This window comes from Rhincodon typus, chromosome 30 (genome assembly GCF_021869965.1).
Source record: "Rhincodon typus isolate 14 chromosome 30, sRhiTyp1.1, whole genome shotgun sequence".
NCBI classification, from domain to species: domain Eukaryota; kingdom Metazoa; phylum Chordata; class Chondrichthyes; order Orectolobiformes; family Rhincodontidae; genus Rhincodon; species Rhincodon typus.
This window is the reverse complement of record NC_063361.1, coordinates 31,400,075-31,424,394: the sequence shown is the minus strand read 5'-3', so window position 1 is coordinate 31,424,394 and position 24,320 is coordinate 31,400,075. Positions and strand designations below refer to the sequence as shown.

The 24,320-nt window shown below is 43.1% G+C and overlaps 1 protein-coding gene across 2 annotated transcripts in view; it reads right to left on the bottom strand.

Annotated features, from left to right (window-relative positions):
* LOC109935240 (plexin domain-containing protein 1-like) overlaps positions 1-24,320 on the bottom strand; it is a 268,940-nt gene that overhangs the window by 139,023 nt on the left and 105,597 nt on the right. For both annotated transcript variants that reach the window (XM_048614603.1, XM_048614604.1), the window contains exons 3-4: positions 17,725-17,868; positions 14,978-15,047 (exon numbers count right to left, since the gene is read on the bottom strand). In XM_048614603.1, coding sequence (XP_048470560.1) covers positions 14,978-15,047; positions 17,725-17,868 — 214 coding nt within the window. The remainder of the gene's footprint in view (positions 1-14,977; positions 15,048-17,724; positions 17,869-24,320) is intronic.

Below are 24,320 nucleotides of genomic sequence, written 5' to 3'. Positions count from 1 at the left end.
ATCTTAGAATCCCTACAGTGTGGAAGCAGTCCATTTGGCCCATCTAATCCACACTGACCCTCCTAAGAGAATCCAACCCAGACCCACCCTGCATTTCCCATGGCTAACTCACTTAGCCTGCACATCCCTGGGCAATTTAGCATAGTCAATCCACCTAACATGCTGATCTTTGGACTGTGGGAGGAAGCTGGAGCACCTGGAGGAAACCCACATAGTCACCGGGAGAACTTGCAAACTCCAGACAGATAGTTACCTGAGGCTCGATTCAAACCCGGGTCCCTGGCCCTGTGAGGCAGCAGTACTAACCATTGAGCCAGCGTGCCATTCAAAGGAGCCAGGGGTTAGCGAATAATCTTATAAAAAGTAGGAAGAGAAGCAGAGAAGTTTAAGAGGGATGTTCCAGAGTTTAGGACTGGGGCAACTGCAGGCACTGAACATTAATAAAAACCGAAAGCACTGCGGATGCTGTAAATCAGGAACAAAAACAAAGTTCTGGAAAAGCTCAGCAGGTCTGGCAGCATCTGTGAAGGAAAAACAGAGTTAACGTTTCGGGTCCGGTGACTGAATTCTGAGGAATGCTCACCGGACCCTCTGTTTTTTCCTTCACTGAACATTAATGATGGATTGAGGAATACCAGGATGTGCAACTGCGATTGGATTTGAAGGGGTGAAGAGTTCCTGGAAGCTGCTGGGGGCTGCAGGATGTTAGTGAAATAGGACGGAGTGCCCAGGTAGGATTTCGAACAAGAAACTGTCTTGTCCTATCAGATATCGAATCTTCACAGTTTATCCTCATCCTTGTAATTGTAACCTTGCAATGAACAATATATTCCTTTACCTCCTAATCAGATTTGGTCTTTCTACCTCCTGTGGCTTTGGCGGGAGTTTAGTGGAATTGTTGATTTATCTCCTTGAGCAAATGTGTGTTTACGTGTGGAGGTTGACACTTTCAGTCTGCCCACTTCCCTTGCTACTGCTGACCACAGAAGCTTCTACTGAAGGGGGTTTGCCAAGTGTGTGAACTAAATGCAGTTACAGCACATGGTTGAACAGCTGTAGGAGGAGCTTGAATTGGGGGGGTGGTGCTGGTGTTGGAGGGGTTGGGGAGGTGGGAGTGTGGGAGACGAAATGAGTGAGTTGCTCCTCCTCAGCACTGACAGTAGCAATTTGACTTGCCAATCAGGAGGGCAAGCCATTGGCCAGATCTGGGGAGGATTGGTGTGTAGATGGAAACTGAGAACCTTACATCTTTGGATCCCAATGAGTTATCGGCTCGATTCTCATCCCAGTGTTCAATTCCTTCAATCCCAACCGCATCTGTTTCTGTATTCATGACCTCCTTCAGCCCTGTGTCCTTCTGACAACGCCACAGTCCTCAGATTCTGGTCTCTCATGCATCTTCTGGCTTGGACACCACACCAGTGCCATCCCTGCCTTCTAGTATCTTCCTAAGCTCTGGAATTCCCTCCCTGAAACTTCTACATCTTTCAGCTCTCTCACAGAATCAGTGCTGGGTCCACTGTTGTTTGTCATTTATATAAATGGTTCGGATGATAATATAGAAGGCATGGTTAGTAAGTTTGTGGATGACAACAAAATTGGTGGTAAACTCAACAGTGAAGAAGGTTATCTAAGATCATAAAGGGATTTTGATCAATTGGGCCAATGGGCTGATGAGTAGCATGTGGAGTTTAATTTGGATAAAAATGAGGTATTGCATTTTGGTAAAACAAACAAGGGTAGACTTGTACGGTTAATGGTAGGGCCCTGGGTGGTGTTGTCAAACAGAGAGATGTGGGAGTTCAGGTACATGATTCTTTGGAAGTTGCGTCAATGGTAGACAGGGTGGTTAAGAAGGCAGTTAGCACGCTGGCCTCCATTGCTCAGACCATTGAGTACAGGAGTTGGGACGTCATGTTGAGGTTGTACAGGATGTTTGTGAGGCTTCTTTTGGAGTACAGTCTGCAGTTCCGGCCACCCTGCTATAGGAAAGATATTATTAAATTGGAGAGGGTTCAGAAGAGATTTACAAGGATGTTGCATGGGCTGGAGGGTTTGAGATATAAGGAGAAGGGTTGCATAGGGTGGGACTTTTTTCACTGAAGCATAGGAGGTTGAGGGGTGACCTTATAGAGGTTTATAAAATCATAAGGGGCATAGATAAGGTGAATAGCAAAGGTCATTTCCTGAGGGTGGGGGAGTTCAAAACTAGGGGGCATATTTTAAGTTTAGTAGAGAAAGATTGAGAAGGGACCTGAAGGGCAATGTTTTCACTCAAAGGGTGGTTCATGTGTCAGATTAGCTGATGGAGGAAGTGCTAGATACAGATACGGTTACAACATTTAGACAGGTGCATGAACAGGAATGGTTTAGAGGGATATGTTCCAAAGGTGGAACTAGTTTAGTTTGGGAAACTTGGTTGGCGTGGACAAGTTGGACTAAATGGTCTGTTTCTGTGCTGTATGACTCTACGATTTAAAACCAACCACTGTGACCGACCTTTTTGGTCAATGACTCAATGTAGCCTTCTTTGGTTCACTGTCGATTACACTCCTTGTGGCATTGTGCTTTTGTGCCAAAGGCACTACAGAAATGCAGGTCGCTGTTGTTGAATTTCAGCCCCACCCTGCAGTGAAATTATCCTTTGTACCCACAGAAATGTTTCAGATGAATGAAGCACAGAAAGTGCACTCAGATTTTAATAACTGTGGGATTGTATCACTAAGCTTGATCCAAGTGAATTCAGGAATTGACTGCTCACGGGCCAAATTTTAACTGAGTTAACTGATATCAGCATTGGAAATTTGGGATGTGTTTCCTGTCACTGTCGGGAGCCCTGAAAGAGAAGTGAAATCTGAACAATTTATATCAAGTTGGCATGATCCTAAACAATGTTTATCATCATGAATAACAAGGCAGATGGGCATCCAGTAGGTTGGCAAATAGCAGACAGATCCCAGGTTTAAGGCTGTTCAAGTCATCGAGTCCAACAGCACGGAGACAGGCCCTTCGGCCCAAACTGATCCGTGCCGACCAAAATCTCCATCCACGCTAACCCCATTTCCCTGCACTTGGCCCATATCCTTCTAAACCTTTCCTATCCATGTACTTGTCCAAATGCCTTTCAAACGTTGTTTATGTACCTGCTTCAACCACTTCTGCTGCCAGCTCATTCCATATGCGTACCACCCTCTGTGTAAAAAAAGTTGCCCCTCCAGGTTCCCATGTATTCTTTCTCCTCTTACCTTAAACTGATGCCCTCTATTCCTCGATTTCCCAACCCTGGGAAAAAGACTGACTGCATTCACCCTATCCATGCCTCTCATGACATTATACACTTCTATAAGATCCCCCCTCAGTCTCCTACACTCTAAAGAAAAAAGTCATTGCTTGTCCAACCTCTCCCTATAACTCAGCCCCTTGAGTCCTGACAACATCCTTGTAAATCTCTTCTGCACTCTTTCCAATTTAATAGCATCTTTAAGGTGACCAAAACTGAAAACAATACTCCAAGTGCGGCATCACCAACGTGCTGTACAACTGCAACATAATTTCCCAACTTCTGTACTCAGTACCCTGACTGATGAAGGCCAGTGTGCCAAAAGCCTTCTTCACTGCCCTGTCTACCTGTGAATCCACTTTCAGAGAACTGTGCACCTGAACTCCAAGGTCTTTCTGTTCCAGTATACTCCTTAAGGCCCTACCATTCACCATGAAACTCCTACCTTGTTTTGACTTTCCAAAATGCAACACCTCACACTAATCTGTATTAAACTCCATTTGCCATTTCTCAGCCCACTTCCCCAGCTGATCAAGATCCTGCTGCAATTTCTGATAACCTTCCTCACTGTCCACAATGCCACTTATTTTAGTGTCATCCACAAACTTACTAATCATGCCTTGTACATTCTCATCCAAATCATTGATTTCGATAACAAACAGCAATGGGCCTAGCACAAGGCACACCACTAGTCACAGGCCTCCAGTCCAACAAGCTATTCCACTATTACTCTCTGCTTCCCACCCTCAAGCCAATTGTGTACCCAATCTGGCAGCTCTCCCTGGATTCCATGCGATCTAACCTTCCAGAGTAGATTACTATATGGAACCTTATCAAAGGCCTTACTGAAATCCATATAGATTACATCTACGGCCCTACCCTCATCAACCTTCCTGGTCACTTCATCAAAGAACTCTAACAAATTTGTGTGGCATGATCTCCCAAGCACAAAGCCATACCGACTATTCCTAATCAAACCCTGTCCTTCCAAATGCATATATATCTTATCCCTCAGAATCTTCTCAAGTAACTCTCCTACCACAGATGTTAAGCTTACCGGCCTATAATTCCTAGGTTTTTCTATGCAGCCCTTCTTGAATAAGGGTACAACATTTGCTACCCTCCAGTCTTCCAGGACTTTACCCGTGGCAAACGATGATGCAAACTACAATCATTAAGACACGCCCCTCACCAAAGAATAAACATGAAAAATCACCAGACTCAGAATGTTCACTCGGCTTTCTCTCCACGGATGCCGAGTTTTTCCAGCGACTTCTGTTTTTGTTTCAGATCTCCAGCTTCGGCAGTTCTGGTTTTATATTATGATGAAACGTGACATACTTTGAAACACAAAAGATGTCAAAGTTTTGGCTGCACTTTAGCCTCTAAATCAGAAGGTCATGGCATCAAACCACTCTCCAGGTAATTGAGCCCACAATCTGGATTGTCACTCAGAGTACAGTACTGAGGGTGGCATTATTGAGTGTGCCATCCTCCAGGTGAGGTATTAGCCACAGGCCCTACCTCTATTGCACATACACAAACATTTTCAATGAAGGACAGGGAATTCTTCTTAGTGTCCCTGCTAACATCGATCGCTCAAAGTGCATCAATGTGAAACATGCTGTTTAGTCCTTCTCAAGTTTTTGTTTGTGAGAGCTTGCTCTGCGCAAAATGGCTGCTGCATTTCCTGCAATGCAATAGACTTCATTGGCCGTGAAATCTGCCAAGATCATGGAGGGAATGATATAAACGCAGGTTCCTATTCTCTCGTTTGGTCTTAGGGCTCCTCTAAAAAAAAAAATTGGCCTTAATTTTAAACAAAAATGTCTTTGACATCATACTAAGCAGGAGCAGGAGTTGGTATGTGGGCCCTTGATTAAAAGCAAAATAATGCCATTGCTAGAAATCTGAAAGAATGCTGGAGAAACCCAACAGGTCTGGCAGTGTCTGGGGAAGAGAGAAACAACTCGAGCCTGGCAGGACTATTCTACAGAACATTCTGAAGAAGTTCGAAATATTAAGTCTCTCTCTCTCGCGGTGATGAAAAAAGTAAATAATTGGGCGAGTTGGCCCTGGTGAAAGCCCGCCATCTTTAGCATGACTTTCTGCGTGAGAAGCTGCAAGGGTGAACTTTGCATCCCATCACCAAATAAAATCCTTAAGTGGTCAACTAATGGCCAATCAAGGGTCTCAGCTCAGCACCAGCCAGATGCTGGCCTTAATCCTGGCAGGTGAGGAATGGAAACTGGGAAAGCACTGCGACTCAATGAAAACCGAAAGAACTGCAGATGCTGTAAATCAGGAAGAAGTCCCAAGAAGGGGGTGCTAATCAATGGGCCTTAGGACCCAGAACCAGCCACACTCTGATTGGCCTGCAGCATCTGGCGACCCGGCATACCAGTATTGAGGCCCGTGATTGGTGGAGAAAGTTGCTGAAACTCTGCCCTTCAGCTTGTAGTGAGCTTATTCTGTGTGGTATAGGTTGGATTTTCTCAGCAGTGGGGCTGGTATAGAATCCCTACACTGTGGAAAGAGGCCATTCCACCCATCAAGTCTGCACTGACCCTTCCGAACAGCATCCGAACCAATCCCATCCCACCAGCCCTGCATTTACCATGGCTAGCCCATCTAACCTGAACATCCCTGGACACTACGGGGCAATTTACCATGGCCAATCCAACTAACCTTGCAGAACTTTGGACATGTTCATCAGCACTTCACACATTTCCCACACCAAACCTCCGCAGAAAGAAAGAACGTTGAGCCTTTGGTGTCAAAGATCTATCACTCTCCTGAAAATATCAGTCTCCAAGCATTAATCGCCATCTGGTTTCAAGAGTTCAAAAGATTCATGGCCCTTTGAGTAAAGGAACTCTCCTCAATTTGTTCCTAAATGACCGACCTTTTATCAAGAGATTGTTTACTTCTATTTTTACATCGCCCAGCTAGGGGACCAGCCTTTCAGTCTCTATGTGGCCTCTAGGCCTCTAAGAATCTGCTTCGACTACTGCCCCCTTGGAGTGAGATCATTTCACCACTATCCCAAGTTTGAGACTGGCTCATCCCACCTAAACACAAGAGATTAATATTGTCTATAAAATCCCTGCAAGTTATCTCGATTTTTTTTTTCAAAATAGCTTATACTTGCAGCACAGAGGGATTTTCTGAATTGAAGCAAAACTCTGACGAGTAAAAGGAAGATGCACTGACTGATTGGAATCTACTTTACAGCTGCACAGACGTTTCCCATTGCTCCCGATAATTGGATTTCCATAATGTCATAGGCACAGACTGCTTTGTGCTCACATGACTCTGGGGCTCTTTGCAATGGCCTTTTATATTTATTTGGCATACTGCACCAAAGCTCATTTGATGAATCTGCTGGGGCTCAGGCTGTACAGTCGAGCTAATGTGGAGCTCCTATTGATTCGTAAATACGGCAATGGGGAGAGGGAGACTCCTCGCTCGTGCACATACCTCCATTCAATCAGATCATGGTTAGTCTGTACCTTAACTCTATTTACCAGCCATGGATCTGTAATGCTTGACTAATGAAAATCTATATTTTAATGTATGGGTCACATTCCCACTCCTCTGTACTTCCAACCCTTTCGCCTGTCCTTTACTTTCTTCCTCAATATACTGCCCCATATAAGGCCAGTAAATAAAGATTCTCACCAGGTCTTTGATGGTACTGGAGGGTGGGTAATTACAGTGGATCTTAAACATTCACACAGTTACCCATTTCTGAAGAAGAGTTCAGACACGAAACATCAGCTTTCCTGCTCCTCTGATGCTGCTTGGCCTGCTGTGTTCCTCCAGCTCCACACCTTGTTATCTCAGAATCTCCAGCATCGGCAGTTCCTACTATCTCTCACACAGTTACTCCAGATCTTTCAAGGACATGGGCTTTCATTGTCCCTGATTGAGGACAGATAAGGACAATCGCAATTAAGTCAAGACCTGGTTTTAACAAGGCCTCATGTGAATGGGAGGCAAGTGACAGTTAAGATGGTGAAGGGTGATTGGGAGGGTTGAAAATTGACCCTGCAGTAATCAAATTTCTATTTGAAGTTGTGAGGGCAGCATCCGTTCTGATAGCCCAGGGTTAAGAACACATTTTGTAAATCAATTCCTAATCTTTGAGCAGCTCGATTGGTGGAATGTTCAGTGCCTGAGCCAAAACAACAGTTGGCCTAGGAATGTAAGAACTTTCTTGGGTCTGGCAACATTGTAGGGCTATATGCCATTGTTAATGAGAAATTTCACTCTGAGTTTCAGATTAACTCTCTGCAGTTGCTGCAGAATTAGCACTGTCGCCTCTTTTCCTGGGAACCGTTTGAACAAACACTGTATGCGTTTTCTCATTGTATTTGCCTGCCTGCCTGCCATCGAAGATCATACATTGCTTTACACAGTTCAGTACACACATGCATTTTACAAATCTTTTGATAACTAAACATTACACAGGGAGCTTTATCTTGGTCTCTGGCATCACCCTGCCTAGAGAAACTGCCAGTCACATTTTTGTAAAATTGTCACCATAAAGAAAAACACAGGGAGATTTAACTCTTGCCTTCCTGCATCCTCCTAGTTTTCCCGAAACCTCTCCCACTAGCATTGGGAAACAGGTCTGGATCTGATAATTCAGAAACACTTTAGAAGAGGTGGGATGGTTCCAGTTTCAGGATTCCCGACCCAATTTCCTGGGACTTCCAATTTATGGGAAGGATGTGAGCCAGGTTTGGATCATGAACCCACACTCCATACTCCTGATCTGGTCGATTCCATTGCAGAGATTGGGATGTTGCAATCCTCCAGAATTTCCACGGAATCGGGCCAACTCTTCAAACAGTCATAGCCCGTGCCACCTCAGAGGTGTCATTGACAATAGATTGCATGGAGAGGCCCAACTGAAATTACAAAAAGATCCCCCTCATCCACACCCCCCACCCCCCAAGCTAGGTTATGCCTCCTCAACATCATCCCTCATGTCCCCCAATGTCACAATCAAGCTAGACCAGAGCTCAGAATTCCATTACAGCGTTGGAACACCTGAGCTCCACAGGAAACGTAGCTTGATTAAGAGCTCTGGGGCTCTCTGACTCCTTTCCTAAGTCAGCAGGCAACAATGTAGCCTGCACCTAACACCTATCATTGTCCGCCCCCAAGCAGTAATTAAAGCCACATCTCTAGACCCATCTTTGCTCAAGATGAGCAGCTTAAGCCAGGAGTTTCCTCAACTTCAGCTACCTGTTCCGAAAGCAGAAAGCCCAGATTACAGTTTCCAAGGGGCTGGCATCTCTCAAAAAAGTTTTTCCACATGTCTATGCATCATACCAGTGGACAGGCAGCAAATGTTGGCAGATTTTTTATCTACATAAGCCCTATTTTAGCCCTATCTAAGGTACACATGATTATTGGTTCAGACAGGGCTCTCTGTGTGTTGAGCACCTTTCCTAATCCTAGGTATTTAACTCACTGCCACATCTCTTCCAGGCATGCTCACCTTGAAGAAGTTCTGCTCCTCTCTCGGACAAGATTTCCATTCCAATCTCTCTTCTTGCCCACCGACTTTAATTTCACTGTCACTGCTGGTGTTTGCTCCTTTATCTGTCCAATTGCCTTTCTCTCTTTTTGGGCTCTATCCTATTGTTTACTCCCTACCCCACCCACCTCCCTATTTTCTGCATATAAACTGACATTTTCCCAGCCACTATCAGTTCTGAGGAAGGGTCACCGGACCCAAAACGTTAACTCTGTTTTCTCCTTCACAGATGCTGCCAGGCCTGCTGAGCTTTTCCAGCAACTTTGTTTTTGTTTCCTAACCTATAATTGTTCAGGTCAACTGTAACACCGCTTCATGTAGAGCACTGCTAGAACCAGCAAGGAGAAGCCTTTTCCTCTGGCAAGTCAATTCATAACCAGAGATGATGGGTATAAAATAATGGCCAAACAAACTAGGGAGGAAGTGAAAGGATGGTTGACAAGATGTGGAGCACATTGCCTAAAATGTTTGTGGATCAGATTTCAGAGGAAACTGAAATAGCCAACTGGTTACGACCCGAAGGCAACTCATTCAGAAAGCTTTCAGGTAAAGAACTTATGGGTGGAACCAATAGACAGATCTTTCAATGAGATCCAATTTGCCGAATGGCTTCCTTCAATGCTGGAGGATTGTGCTGTTCTTTCACTGCAATGGTTGATGATTGACTGAAAGCAGAAATGGGAATCATCATTCTAATTGACAATTCTGAGCATAGTGAGATATGTAATCTCCTTCATGAATCAGTGGGATTGCACAATGTAACAGTTTATTTTTTCTCATTTCCATTAAAAATAACTCCTCAATGTATTTAAGTGTGCCAACCTGCTGCGCCTATATAAACACAGCTGAAAATGGGTTTATCATCAAAAATAAGCATTTTAATTAGAGTTTGCAAACCACCACCTGAGAGGGAGATGATTTTAAGTCACAGAAAAGGAGCTTTAAAAAAAATTATCCTGAACTGTCCACTTCTTTCATTGGTATACACCAATCATTCAAATATTTTTGATAAGAAAATGTGTTAAAATACGCTAATGGTTTTGGAATTGTTCAATTAACCACCCTATGATGAGTGAATTTCTTTCCAAATCACAGACACACACACTTGAATAAATTTCATGAAAACAGAAAGTGCTGGTGAAACTCAGCAGAGTCGTACTGGACTCAATGTTAACTGTTTGTCTCTTCACAGATGTTGTCAATCTTGCTGAGTTTCTCCAGCACTTTCTGATTTTATTTGAAATCTCCAGTAGTTTTTTGGTTTTCATTTACTTTTTCACAAAGGGGGTGGTTCAGGGAATGAACTGCCAGAGGAGTGGAAGATGCTGGTACAGTTACAACAATAAAAGACATTTGGATAGATACATGAAAAGGAAAGGTTTAGAAGGATATGGGCCTGGGGTGGTATGGTGGCTCAGTGGTTAGCACTGCTGCCTCACAGCGCCAGAGACCCAGGTTCAATTCTAGCCTCGGGTGACTGTCTGTGTGGAGTTTGCATGTTCTACCTGCGTCTGTGTGGGTTTTGTCCCACAGTCCAAAGATGTGCAGGCTAGGTGGATTGGCCATGCTAAATTGCCTGTAGTGTCTAGGGCGAAAAGTATAGGGTAAGAGGTGGACCTGGGTGGGATGCTGTTTGGAGAGTTGCTGTGGATTTGATGGGCTGAATGGCCTGCTTCCATACCGTAGGGATTCTATAAAATGCAGGCAAGTGGGACTAGTTTAGTTTGAGAAACTTGGTCAGCATGAGCAAGTTGGACTGAAGGGTCATTTTCTGTGCTGTACTACTCTATGACCCTCACTCCTTGTTAGGGACAGAATCAGCCCACTGCCTTGCAATTTGTTACTTTGTCCTCCAATCATTTATTGAACCTTCATGTCTTTATTGCTTTCACTGTGACCATACTGATCCTGAACTTTCACCTGACAGCCAAATAAATTGGTTTTTGCACTGTTTCCGTTTCTCCCTCAGGACTCAGCTCCTAACTTTTCAGTTCATTCTTGCTTTGGATATCAAAAAAATGAAAGAGCTTCTTAGTTCCTTCACTATTCATTTCATTCCATTCTATTTCTATTCTATTTTAGCAGCATCCTTTAAAACACAGTATTGCTACCAACTATCTTGTACATCTAAGATTAGCTTCTTTTCTCCTCTTTTCCTGACGTCATCTTGAACAGGAGATGAATGTGAACTACATTTAGATCTTCAAAGATAACAGATGTTGAATAGGTCAATAAATTAAGACAAATTCGAAGCAGAACAATAAGTAAATTTTGCTGTCAAAATAGGATGCATGAGTAAGTACAATATAGGATTTTACAAATGAATATAAATATTGACTATTGCATTCAACAGTGATAAATGATGGAACCACACTTGTGTTAATAATGCTTTTAAAAGTGCTTGGTGTGCAGCTCTTAAGTCAATTTATACCCACACTCTGGGCTCCTGGACATTATCAATCCATGGAAATACTCTGAGGAGAAACATGCTGAAGAACCCATGAAAGGTTTCACCCATTACACAGGTTCTTCGCAAGATGTTTCTTTTTGTGCAAACTAGAGACGGAGGTCTAAGCTTAACTCTGTCTATGTTAAAAGGTTTTAAGTGAGATAAAATCGGATCTACTACTGCACCTATTCATTAGTAACTCTGTCCCACCTTCCTCCTACACCCCCAACCAACCAACACAGCGTATTTTCAGATCTACAGCGGGTCCCCGATTATGAACATCCAATTATGAATGCCCATATATACGAACACAATCCCATACAGGGATGCAATTTTAATCATATCCTGTGCTTCTAATTTATATTGTCCTGCATTGTGTCCCAATTTCCATACAAATCAACTCGCAAAGGGTCTCAAGAACAGAACCCACTCCTGACCCAGAGACTGTCTGTAATCCTGGCATGACCCATCAGCAGGCGTGCATGTTGAAACTAACCAACTTCGACTCTAACATGTTCCATAAAATTTTGTCTTCCTTCATCAGTTGGTTTTAATAACTTTCAGTTTGCACGGGATGACAGTAGCTTAAAAAATGAGACCACACGTTGTGATCTCTGAATTCTCTTTTCCACTTTGTTTCTAAATTAAACATTCAGATGGCCTTTTTTTTAATGGCTGTTATTCCATAACATTTTATCCCAGATAAATAGTTTACTTTCAATACTGTGGGATGGTTGCTGCTTCCCAATTTTGCAATTGTAGCCAAACTGTGTTCAGAATTGCACTTACAGGTTACAGACCAAGTTTCCTCCAACAACGATAAGCACAACCAGAAACGTAAAATCTTCCATGGAGCAGTGCAATAAAATGCAATTTTCCATTCCGTTAAGACGAATTCTTCAATGTACCCAAGTGCACTAATATGGTGCAGCATTAATAATGAACTGAAAATGCATTTATAACGAAAAGTAGGCTTTAAATTGAAGTTTCCAATTCACTACCTCTGAGCAACCATATTGTAAATGTCTGAAAATAACTCTTTAAACAAGTTGTACTCAACCATTTGCTACTTTAATTAGTGTACACTAATTGACTTGTGGCAAATTAATTCCTGACCCCCAGATGGCACAAGTACAACTTGTTTAAAGAGTTATTTTCAGACATTTACAATATGGTTGCTCACAGGTAGTGAATTGGAAACTTCAATTTAAAGCCTACTTTTCGTTATAAATGCATTTTCAGTTCATTATTAATGCTGCACCATATTAGTGTGATGGAATACTCTCTACTTACCCGAATGGGTGCAGTTCCAACAACACTCAAAACACTTGACACCATCCAGGACAAAAAGCCACTTGATGGACACCCCCTCTACCAACTTAAATACTCACTCCCTCTGCCACTGATGCACAGCATGTGCCATTTACAAGATGCAAACATCCTTAAACAGCACCTTCCAAATTCACAACGCCTACCTTCAAGAGGGATGAGGGCTACAGATGCATGTGATCACCAACACCTGCAAGTTCATCTCCAAGCAGCATACTATCCTAATTTGGAAATACATATTGCTGTTCTTTCACTGTCACTGAGTCAAAATCCTTGCTAACAACAGATTGGGTGTCTCTCCACCAAACGGACTGTAGTGGTACAAGAAGGCAGCTTACCACCATCCTCCTCTCAAGTGCAATTAGAGATGCAATTAGGGAAGTGCAATCAAGGGGAGGTGATGGCCTAGTGGTATTATCGCTGGACTGTTAATCCAGAGACCCAAATAATGTTCTGGTGACCCAGGTTCAAATCCTGCCATGGCAGATGGTGGAATTTGAATTCAATAAATATCTAGAATTAAGAGTCTAATGATGACCATGAATCCATTGCTGATTGTCGGGAAAAACCCACCTGGGTCACTAATGCCCTTTAGGGAAGGAAACTGCCATCCTTACCCAGTCTGGCCTACATGTGACTCCAGACCCATAGCAATGTGGTTGACTCTTAACCCCCCTCTGGGTAATTAGGGATGGGCAATAAATGCTGGCCTAGCCAATGATGCCCTCCTCACATAAATGAATAAAGAAAGGAAAAATTGCAGGTCTAGCCTGTGAGACCCACATCTTGTGAAAGAATACAAAAAAAGTTGACAAGAGGAAATATCAATAAAATGCTGACTAGTGCCTAAGGAAATGAAAGATGATTTGAGAAACCTTCCTGAGCCAATGCGAGCTTGTATGGTCAGAAGGAGGTGAATAGCAGGCATTTTTTTCAAGATGGTGGCACTGGCATGGTTGGGAGTGTTTGGGCTCAGGAGCCCATCAATTCAGACTGGAGGTATTCTTTCCTTTGTGTCATTTTTCTTTTTCTTTTCTTTCTTCATCATCGGGGACAGAGTGGTGTCTGCAGCTTTCGCAGCATGGATAGGGATTCCTGGTGGCAGCGACAGTGCCCGGAGCAAGGACCTCTGGCTTCAGTAGGCCTGGAGCCTGGGCCCGCGGTCGTGGCAGTGCCCAGAGCAGGAACCCTTGGCTTCAGTAGGCCCGGAGCCTGGACCTGTGGTCATAGCAGTGCCTGGAGCAGGGACTCCTGGCAGCAGTAGGCCAGAAGTGGGGACTCCTGGCAGTGGTAGGCCCGAAGTGGGGACTCCTGGCAGCGACAGACCGGAAGTGGGGACTCCTGCCATCGGTAGGCCTAGAGCAGGCTCTCCTACCGGTTTTGGTGAAGTGGCAGTGGCAGCAGTGGAGCCAGGGCCTCCTGGGGCATTGGCATCGCCATTGCTGTGCCTGGAGCGGAACTCCTTGAGGACCAAAACACGTTGCAGAAGCCCTGGAGCCGTGCCTGACATCCCAGTTTGAACAGAAGCTGAAGTCTTATTTAAGTAATTTCTTTTTATTCCTTTTGTAACTCAAAATAGCACCAGATTGTGGTGATAAAACGCCTTGCACTGTATCTTGTGTTCTGAGGACCCAAAACGTTAACTCTGATTTCTCTCCACAGATGCTGCCAGACCTGCTGAGTTTTTCCAGCAATTTCTGTTTTTGTTTCTGAATTACAGCATCTGCAGTTCATTTCCTTTGTCCACCATGTCTTTCTTGATATATGTGACAATAAAATCATTCATTCAATTGAAGTGGATCTTGAAATAGTGCACAGTAATTATTGGAAAACTCATGCACAAGTAGCTGAGCTGATTCATTCCTGATTGCACTGATGTGACTGATCCCCTTTACATTTTTCACAGCCTCTCACAGCTATGAATATGGGCAGAGGGGATGGGGCACACAGGGAGGCTGTCAGAGGGGTCATAGAGGTCTGCAGCCCAGAATAAGAAGACTTTTCTGCCCATTGAACCTGCACTGGTCAAAAACAAGCACCTAACTTTTCTAATCCCACATGATAATGCCCATTTGGTGCGCTTAGCTCACCAGTAAAATTGAAAAAGCCAAACCCAAAACAAGCTTCGCCTTCCAACACTAGGCTCCAAACAACTTTGTTTGTATTTCGGGATGGGAGTCAATCATGATCCTGACTGTACTTATTCTGAAGCAGAATTCTTTTCCACAACACATCAGCGGTCAGTGACTCCACTGTTATTTGGAGAGATCAAACTCAATCCCAGTCCTGTACCTGACAGAAATTCTGATTCCTTATAAGAAACTACATTGTGACAATGTACTCTCTGTCAGTAGCATGAGCCACTTACCTCCTGTTGCTATGGTGATCTGGCGCAAATAATGGCCATAGAAAGGGAAATCGAAGGACAAAATCACTCTCTGCGGAAAGAATTGAAATGACAAGTGAGTTCATCGCAAGCTGCATAAACACAACAGTCTGTGCATTGTATTATTGAAATAAGATGGCCAACTTTAAAAAATACTCTTTGCCTTAGAGTCATAGAGATGTACAGTACAGAAATAGACCCTTCGGCCCAACACATCCATTCCGTCCAGATATCCTCAATTAATCTAGTCCCATTTGCCAGCATTTGGCCCATATCCCTCTAAACGCTTCTTATTCATATACCCATCCAGATGCCTTTTAAATGTTGTAATTGTACCCACCTCCACCACTTCCTCTAGCAGTTTATTCCATACATGCACCACCCTCTGCATGAAAAAGTTGCCCCTTAGGTCTTTTAAATCTTTCCCCTCTCACCTTAAACCTATGCCCTCTAGTTTTGGCTCCCCTACCCTGGGAAAAAGACCTTGGTTATTCACCCTATCCATGCCCCTTATGATTATATAAGCGTCTATAAGGTCACCCCTCTGTCTCTGACACTCCAGGGAAAATAGCCCCAGTCTATTCAGCCTCTCCCTATAACTCAAACCTTCCAATCCTGGCAACATCTTTGTAAATTTTTTCTAAACCCTTTGAAATTTACAACATCTTTCCTATAGCAGGGAGACCAGAATTGACACAATATCCCAAAAGCGGCCTCACCAATGTTCTGTACAGCCACAACATGACCACTATACTTAAACTCCTATACTTAAACTGCATGGTTTAAATGGAGTGAAACGTGGTTAACTCCAAATTAGCTGAGGCCTGTTGGAGGAAAATTCAGCGCACAAAGTGTGCTTTAACCAAGCACACCCTCCACATCTGTCACCATCAATCCCTTGCCCATTACTCGCCTGGTACCAACTCTCCAGCATCACCCTGGAGCCTTCTAGAATCAAAGACTTAATTCCAGGAACATAGGGGAAAGCAATTTCCTGAGGGGAATGAATAAATGCATTCTCAAACAGATTTTATTTCGTTTTGCAGCTCTAGTGATACTGGATGTAGGAAAACAATTGCCTGACAGACAATCAGGAATACAAGAATATGGATAGGGGGGGCCATTTAACCTCTTCAGCCAGTTTGCCAAACAATGAGGTCATAGTTCTCACAAACTAACTCTATATTGCCTCCTTGCTCCATTTTCATTAACATCTTTGGCTAACAAAATCAGCTTTAAAATGATCTAGTGCTGTTTGTGGAAGACAGTTTCAATTTTCTACCACCATTTGTGTGTAGACGCATTTCCCAATTTCTCTCCCAAGAGGTCTGATGCTAGACTTTACCCCATTAACCTAAATTCACAAGCCAGCAAATTAATTTCTCTCTATCTAACCTCGGTGGTCCTTTTACATCCTGAAAACTCTGATGGATTCACCTCTTAAATTTTCTAAATTCCCAAGAATACAGCCCTGGGTTTTGTAAATTCTCCCGGTAAGTAGAGTTCTTGTATCATTCTGGTTAATATATGCTGCATACCTTCAAGTTCTCCACCCACAAGGGACAATGCCCCAAACTGCTCATAGTGCTGCAGGTATGGTCAGAGGTGTGTGGCCTGTTGTACTGCATTGCTGCAATGTAACCTTGATCGATCCTTTTGCATTCTACTCCTCTACACACAAAGGCCAGTATCTGGATAAGGAAGGATCAGTTCATTTGAAGAAAGTGGGTGACGTGAGGACAGATATGTTGGCGGTCAATGACATGGCTGTGGTTATTGGATGGTTGTGGATTGGAGGTCATATGATCTATCCTCCAAATCATGGCCATCTAGAGTTTGCAACCTTATTGGTGCATACCATTGAAGATATGTCAAAGGACAATAAAAAGATAAATAAGTTGCTTGATTTGTAAAACAGAGGAAGACAGCACAAAATGAGAGGATATTGTATTGCTCTACTAAGGATTGGCTGGATTCTATCTAGCACTATGTGAAATTCCACTTGGACTCACTCAAACATTGCTTCCTTATGCATCTCATTAGCTCTCTCTCATTATTGGTGGTATCCATAATTATGGAAATGGTACCTTCATATAAACATCTCAATTGAAAAGGAAAAATTCTGCAGAATGATTTCTGAGCATTTAAATGGACAATTTTACAACATTGAACAATTCTACAACACAGAACACATTCATATCAATCCATGCTATTGGCTTTAGTCACAAGCCATTAGACTGTTTATGTTGGGGTTTCCCAAAGTACACATCGGGACCTCCATGTGGGGCTACAAACCCTGAGGCAGCAATTGCTTCCATAGAGCTCTAACTGAGTTATAACAGCTGAGACCCGTCTCTAACATGGTCCTGCTCTCACAAAACCTTCCCCAACACACCCAGCCCCTGTTTACCACACTCTCACAACTCTCACAGTTCTTCAAAAGTTGACTCGAAATGTTAATCTATTCCTCCCTGTACAGATACTGCCAGAACCCACTGACTATTTGTGTATTTTTGCTTTTATATGACAATTTTCAAAACTTATTACACAAGTCAGGGTGGGGAAATGTTTGTGAAACACTGACCAATATCTTCTCATCCATGTGATGGACCACACTAGAGTAACATACAAATATAACAAGTTGGGATGGGCTGTATGGCTACGAGTGAAAAATTCATCACACTACATAGAATCATTCTCGAAACAGGAAAAGAAACTAAGGAACTTACTGAAGCTTGTCGGTGTGTGTTTGAGAGAATTCCATGGACCCTCACTTTGCTCTTGTCCACCTTCGCAAAGTCGACCCAGAGTTCCTTTGTTCTGGAGTCATTTGGCCCATAGCTTCTGGATATGTAGTAGTTATGGTGGTCTTCCTGAAAGACAATAATCTCATTTACAGCCAAAACATCAAACATTGCTGCAAAAAAAACCAGATAATTTTTGCTCATTCATATTCTCCTTAGTTCATGTTTCAACCTACTCTTGTTTATTAAGACTACTCCAAATACTCCAAACAGTTCAACTCACAGCAAGGTAAGGATGGAGTAAAACTGGTCTCCATAGGTTTTGCTGTTTGGCAAGGGTTTGAGAGAGGGTGCTGTCTGAGCACTGAACCAGAGGTTTGGGAGGATCCTTCAGATGAATATTGGAACGAATGTGGGAACCACACATAGACGTGTCACATTGACTGTCGTGATGGTGCAGTGAGCTTATAGATGTACAGCAGGGTTACAGACCCTTCGGTACAACTCAACCATTTCGGTCGTCCATATCATTCGCAAGTTTTACTGTTTACCTCGTCCAGGCAAGGACCATATAGTGGACCATATTGAACCAATGTGTTACTCCCATGCACCTGTTTGGTGTTCACTGCTAACCTAAACCAGGATGAGACTTGAAGCCGAATTATGATGAACTAGTCAGCATTCGGAGCATGTCGAGCCTGAAAATAAGGTGAAGCCAATTCCCATCCCAAACAGTACTGATTGTTCTGATAGCTTTAAGCTAAAATCATCTCACTGGTGAACTCACAAAAGGTTCTACAGTTGTGTAAAGCAGCTGGCCTGAAAGGGTTAACTCTGAAGCTTTGTACAGCTCCTCCCACCAGGATATAAATAACTCTCTGGGAGGTACTAGTCAGTTATAGCTGTCTGTTGTAGTTGTTCCAGTTTGTTAGCCTTTCCTCAAATGATAACTGTCCTAGAACTTAGCTTGGCTGGGGGTGTCTTAAGAGATACAAGTGTTCCTTATCCAGTGTAATATAATTAACCAGTCTTAAGCTAACATAACCTGTATTTTAGTTAGAATGTAACGGTCTACTTCTTATTACTCAAGTCACTTCTGCCAATACTTTATTAGTGATTCATCCATGACCACTGAATACAAATATGCCCCTTAGGCAAGTATTATAAGAACAACTGGAGACACCACGTCCAAGCAAAGGATTAGTACCAACTAAGAACATCTTTTACAACACGAACAATTAAACAGTATGAAGCATTTTCAATATAAAATTTGACATTTCCCAAGGAGTATGCTCAAGCACTCTCAGTTCCAACCCCGTATGAAGAAATATATTGGGTGGAGTTTGGAAGGAGTGTGCACCATTCTACAAGACATTTGTTGTTGTGAGAATGTTGGGACAGCTCAGGAGCCAAGTAACATAGGACTGTTGCTGGTTTCCAACAAAAGTTTGGATTTTCAGAAATGCAGCAACATTGACCAGTCATGGAAGACCAGGAGGGATTGAGGAATGTGGTAAGAGATACAGCTTTAATCCCTGCTGGAAAAGACTACAATTGGTGTTCCTTTGGGACTATAACCTTCTCAACTGGCAAACCCTAAAAGCAAGTTAACGCCATGTTTCATCTCCAACGTTTTAATCTGGTTCTCCAATTTCCCAGCTGGCAAGAAATGAATAGAGTCCAATTTGCATCATTTGACCATTTAAGCATTACTCTCTAGTGAGTGAAAAATACTTTTGAGAATTCTTAAGAATAGGTTTACGATTGTTTCATAGTAAAACTTTCTCTCCCTTGTTTTGATTCCAAAATAACATACACAGCAGGAGACAATATTGCAGAAAGTTTATCAGAATTAGCATCCCAACTTCTAAAGGGTATAATTTCCCACATTTATTTTCAGGCATATCACCTAATTTGTCCATTTCCTGAGGAGCACCATTTCCTCTAGTAACATCGATGTGGTCTGGGGGAAAATGCATTAGTCTTGCATTAAGTAAAAAAATGTTCCTTATGAACCATAAAACACTGTTAACGTTAGTGCTGTGAAAGGTTGTGCTTAACTTTAAAGTCTAACCTTAATGTGCTACTCAGCCACTGAGTTCAGGGCAATGAGGAGATACGCTGTGAATCTCCAGAAATTGGAGTGGTATAAATTGATTAACGTTTTCTTCGCACATACAGCATCTTTCTCTCAACCTCCCTGTTATTTTAAAAATTAACTAGTTCTGCACATTAATTGCCCATTAAACTCAGGACAGAAAGTTATATCTTATATCTAACATCGAAGGTATGCTTTCATCATGCAATGATCTGTTAATGACTTTAAATAGCAAGAGGTCACAATCCAGAAGACACCGCCTGAAAGGGATTCAGTAACAGTTTTCAGAAGGGAATTGGAAAAGTACCAGGGAATTTTTCTTTTTAATCTATTTTTCCTGCTCAAATATGTTATTACACAAATCTGGAGGAGGTGGCACTTGAACCTGGTCCTCCCAGTCAAGGGTTAGGGACACTACCACTACACCACAAGAGGGTCCTTCAAAAGCATCAGATTAAGTTCTGGCTGTGAAACTAGTGCTTGCAGAGATCCAGCACGGGATCTGACAGACCAAATGGCCTCCTTCAGAGTTGTAATTATTTGATTTAGTCAAGCCCTCTGATCCATAAGTGGACAATTTAAACTGGGAATCTCATTCCTTCAGGTAGAAATATTATGTTTTACACCTTTAAACATAGAAACTAGGAGGAGTAGGCCATTCAACCCATCGAGTCTGCTCCACGATTCAATCTGATCCTGTATTCTCTTTGACTCCTTTTACTCTCTCTTTCCATCCAATCTTTCTTTCCCTCTCTTTCTGCACCCAGTTTGATGTTAACTTCATTCAGTTGAATTCTCCCCCATTCTCAATCCCTCCCGCACCCCCCAGCTATTTGTTTCTGAAGATTTCAATCACTTCATCCATCAATAAGGTGATGAGATCAGATACTGAGTGGCTCTGTCACTTGTCTTCAGCATCAGGTCTATACCACATCCCCTCCCTACCTGCTTCCTCCATAAATCTTCTCAGCCTTTCATTGATAATGGATGGTTGGTGAGACCCCTCGGAGAATGTGAGAATTTCTACTGCCAGGTTGCACTTCTTCTCCTTTAGTTCGCTGGCCCAAGGTAGGTCTGACCCTCAGCACCTATTGGCATCCACAATTGATGATGCAAAGGAGGTGAAATCATAAATCCATCCCTGCTGAACCAGGCTGATCATTCTGACATCCAGCCACCTGAAAGCCCAGAGCCACAGGCCCTTCACCGTTTTGTAACACTTCCCCATTAATTGATTCCAACTCTTTCCAATCTGTCTGTACAGAGATTTTCTCCTCTGCTACAGGGCACCTCTCAAGATCCAGTCCAAATCTGTGCCTGAGGTTTTGCAAATAAGCTGACCCAGGAAAACAAGGTGTAAATGGTTCACAAAAACACAGAAAGCAACTCTGAAGAAGGGTCACCGGGCTCGAAACATTATCTCAATTTTCTCTCCACAGATACAGCTAGACCTGCTGAGTTTCTCCAGCAATTTCTGTTTTTGTGTTCCAGATCTCCACAAATCATTTCTGAATAAGGGTCTAGGCCCGAAACGTCAGCCTTCCTGCTCCTCTGATGCTGCTTGGCCTGCTGTGTTCATCCAGCTCTACACCTTGTTATCTCTTAATGTCCTGGAGACCCAGGTTCTAATCCTGCTACAGCAGATGTGGAGTTTGAATTCACTTAAAAGAAAGCTCTGGAATTAAGAGTACAACGATGACCATGAATCCATTCCTACTTGTCAGGCAAAACCCATCTGGTTCAGTAAGTTCTTTAGGGATGGAAACTGCCATCCTTACCTGGTCTATGGTTGACTCAGTTAGGAATGAGCCATAAATACTGGTCTACCCAGCAACAATCACATCCTGTGAATGAATTGAAAAAAAGTCTGCAGAGAGGTGACTTGTTTTCGAAATCCCTAAAGGATGGTGTTAAAATCATAATGTCAGTAGGTTAGTTAATCATAATGCCAGTAGAGCCCTACATTCACCATCTGGAGGCATGGGTTCAATCCCATCAATAGAAATTGATGGAATTTAAAATAATTGAATTTAAATTCAGTGAATATAATCTAAAAGATTAAGCAAGGCTCAGTCCTGGTGATCAGGAGGCCTATCATCGATTGCCTTCAAAACTCATCTTGTTCACTGCTGTTTAGGAAAGAAAATCTGCCATCCTTCCCTGGTCTGCCCTACATGTGACTCTAGACCCACTGCAATGTGGTTGGCTCTTAACTGCCCTGAGAAATTGTTGAACAAACACTCAGTTTAAGGGCAATTGGGGATCGACATCCCATGAAAGGATAAATAAAAAAAAGGAACTTGTTTTGAGTTTGTTCTCTAGAGCTTGAGCAGGAGCAGGGGGCTTACTGCAGCCAATGCTGATTAGATGCTTGGGGGTCAATTGTATATTTTCTGTCTCCAGGTGCCACCTCATACCTTTGCAATTGTCCATGTGGATTTCAAGGGCGGGTCAAAGTCTACAAATTCTGTTGTGAGATAGCAAGGTGTGGAGCTGGAGGAACACAGCAGGCCAGGCAGCATCAGAGGAGCAGGAAAGCTGACGTTTCAGGTTGGGACCCTTCTTCAGAGACCCGACCCGAAATGTCAGCTTTCCTGCTCCTCTGATGCTGCCTGGCCTGCTGTGTTCCTCCAGCTCCACACCTTGCTATCTCAGACTCCAGCCTCGGCAGTTCCTACTATCCCTAAATTCTGCAGTGAGTTACTCACCTCCTGACTCCATAATGCCTGTCCATCATCTGTAAGGTGTAAGTCAGAAGTTTGTTGGAATACTCTTCACTTGTCTGGATAGATACAGCTCCAACAACACTCAAGAAGGAAAGCAAAGCAGCCTATTTGATTGACAATGCATCCACCATCTTTACTGTTCACTCCCTCCACCACTGACACCCAGTAACCACAATAGGTGCCACATAGAAATCTCCATTGACAGCACCTTCCAAAGCTGTGACCTCTATCACCTTGAAGGATCAAGGCAGTCGATGCACAGGAACACCAATGCCTGTAAGTTTTCATTCATAAAATACATCACAGAACATTTTCACTTGAATATTACAGAATCTGCAATAAAATTCAACTTGTCTCCATGCAACACATTTCACTGTTGGTACCTCAGTACAGTTGTAATACCTTTCATATTTATGATAGAAATTCCATGCCTTGCATGCAGCAAAACATTTCAAATTGAAAAAGTGCAATCAAAATAAACTTTTCTCTATGTCCCACGATCGACTCTCAGGCGCCTCAGTGCAATGTTGTTACTCTGATGTTTACAGTTTCCATGCTTGGTTAGGCACGGAGCCCAAGGGATATTCCAGTTTCCAGCTTCTCACTGCACTATGGCTGAAAGACCTTGGACAGTGACCTTTCCTCATGGTGCCTCTGCAGCAGATTAGAATTAGAATTGGCTTTATTATCACATGTACTCACATGAGTACATTGACAAGTTTACAAGCTGCCACTTACAACACCATCTTAGGTACAAAGATACCTTGGTACAGATACTTAAGTACCCTGAGCTTTAATGTGCCCTTGTGCATGCAGTCCTGCACCCTGGAATGTGTCATGTTGAGACCAAATCTTCACACTGCATGGCCCACAGGTTTCAGGGAGACAGAAGGGCATCTTTTACTCAGTTGATAGTCCTCCAGGCACAATCGATGTTTGTCTCACTGGGTGTCCTGGGAATGATCCAATAGAGCAGGGTCCCATGTCATGGAGCTACTTGAGATGAACCTCATCAAGATCAAACAAATCTCCCTCCAGACCTCTTCACAAAGGCACATTCCAATGTGAGGTGGACAATGGTCTCTTCCTCACAAAAAAAACACTTCATGGTCAAAGTGCCGGGGCAGAGGGAGAAACTGCGTGGGTTGGTTATGAAGGATTTGACAGGAAGGATCTTTCTCACCAGCAGCCAGCCTTGGTGCTTATTTGTAAGTTCTGGCAATAAGACATTCTGCAGAATCTCTTTGACAGTCTGCTCAGCAAACCACCTGACAGGACCTGCCATCTCCTTTTCTCACACGACCTCGAGGATGTTACATGTCGACCACTCCCTCATGGCTTTGTGCTCAAAGATGTCATTCTGCACAATCTTCTTTGCAGCATGGCATGGTGTAGCAGTATGGAGTATTCCACAGCAATATCACCAGACCCATCCTTCACAACACTAGGGACAGGTAGAACCTCAGCTTGCAGTGACATGTGGTGTTTGCAAACCAAAGGTCTACGTACAACTAGATACAGCAACACAAAGAGGTATCCATCAGCATGAGGTTGAGGATGTATTTTTCCCATTTATCCAGAGACTTGTATGTCATGAAAATCAGTCCATTTTCAACATCCAGGTAAAGTGGAAGCAACTGGGATGGTTGCCATGGTGCAGGAGTGAATAATGGGCTAGACCCATGTATTGTACAGCTCCAGCAGGAGCAACCCAAACTACATGACCAGGTTCTTACGTACAACAGACACTCTCACAC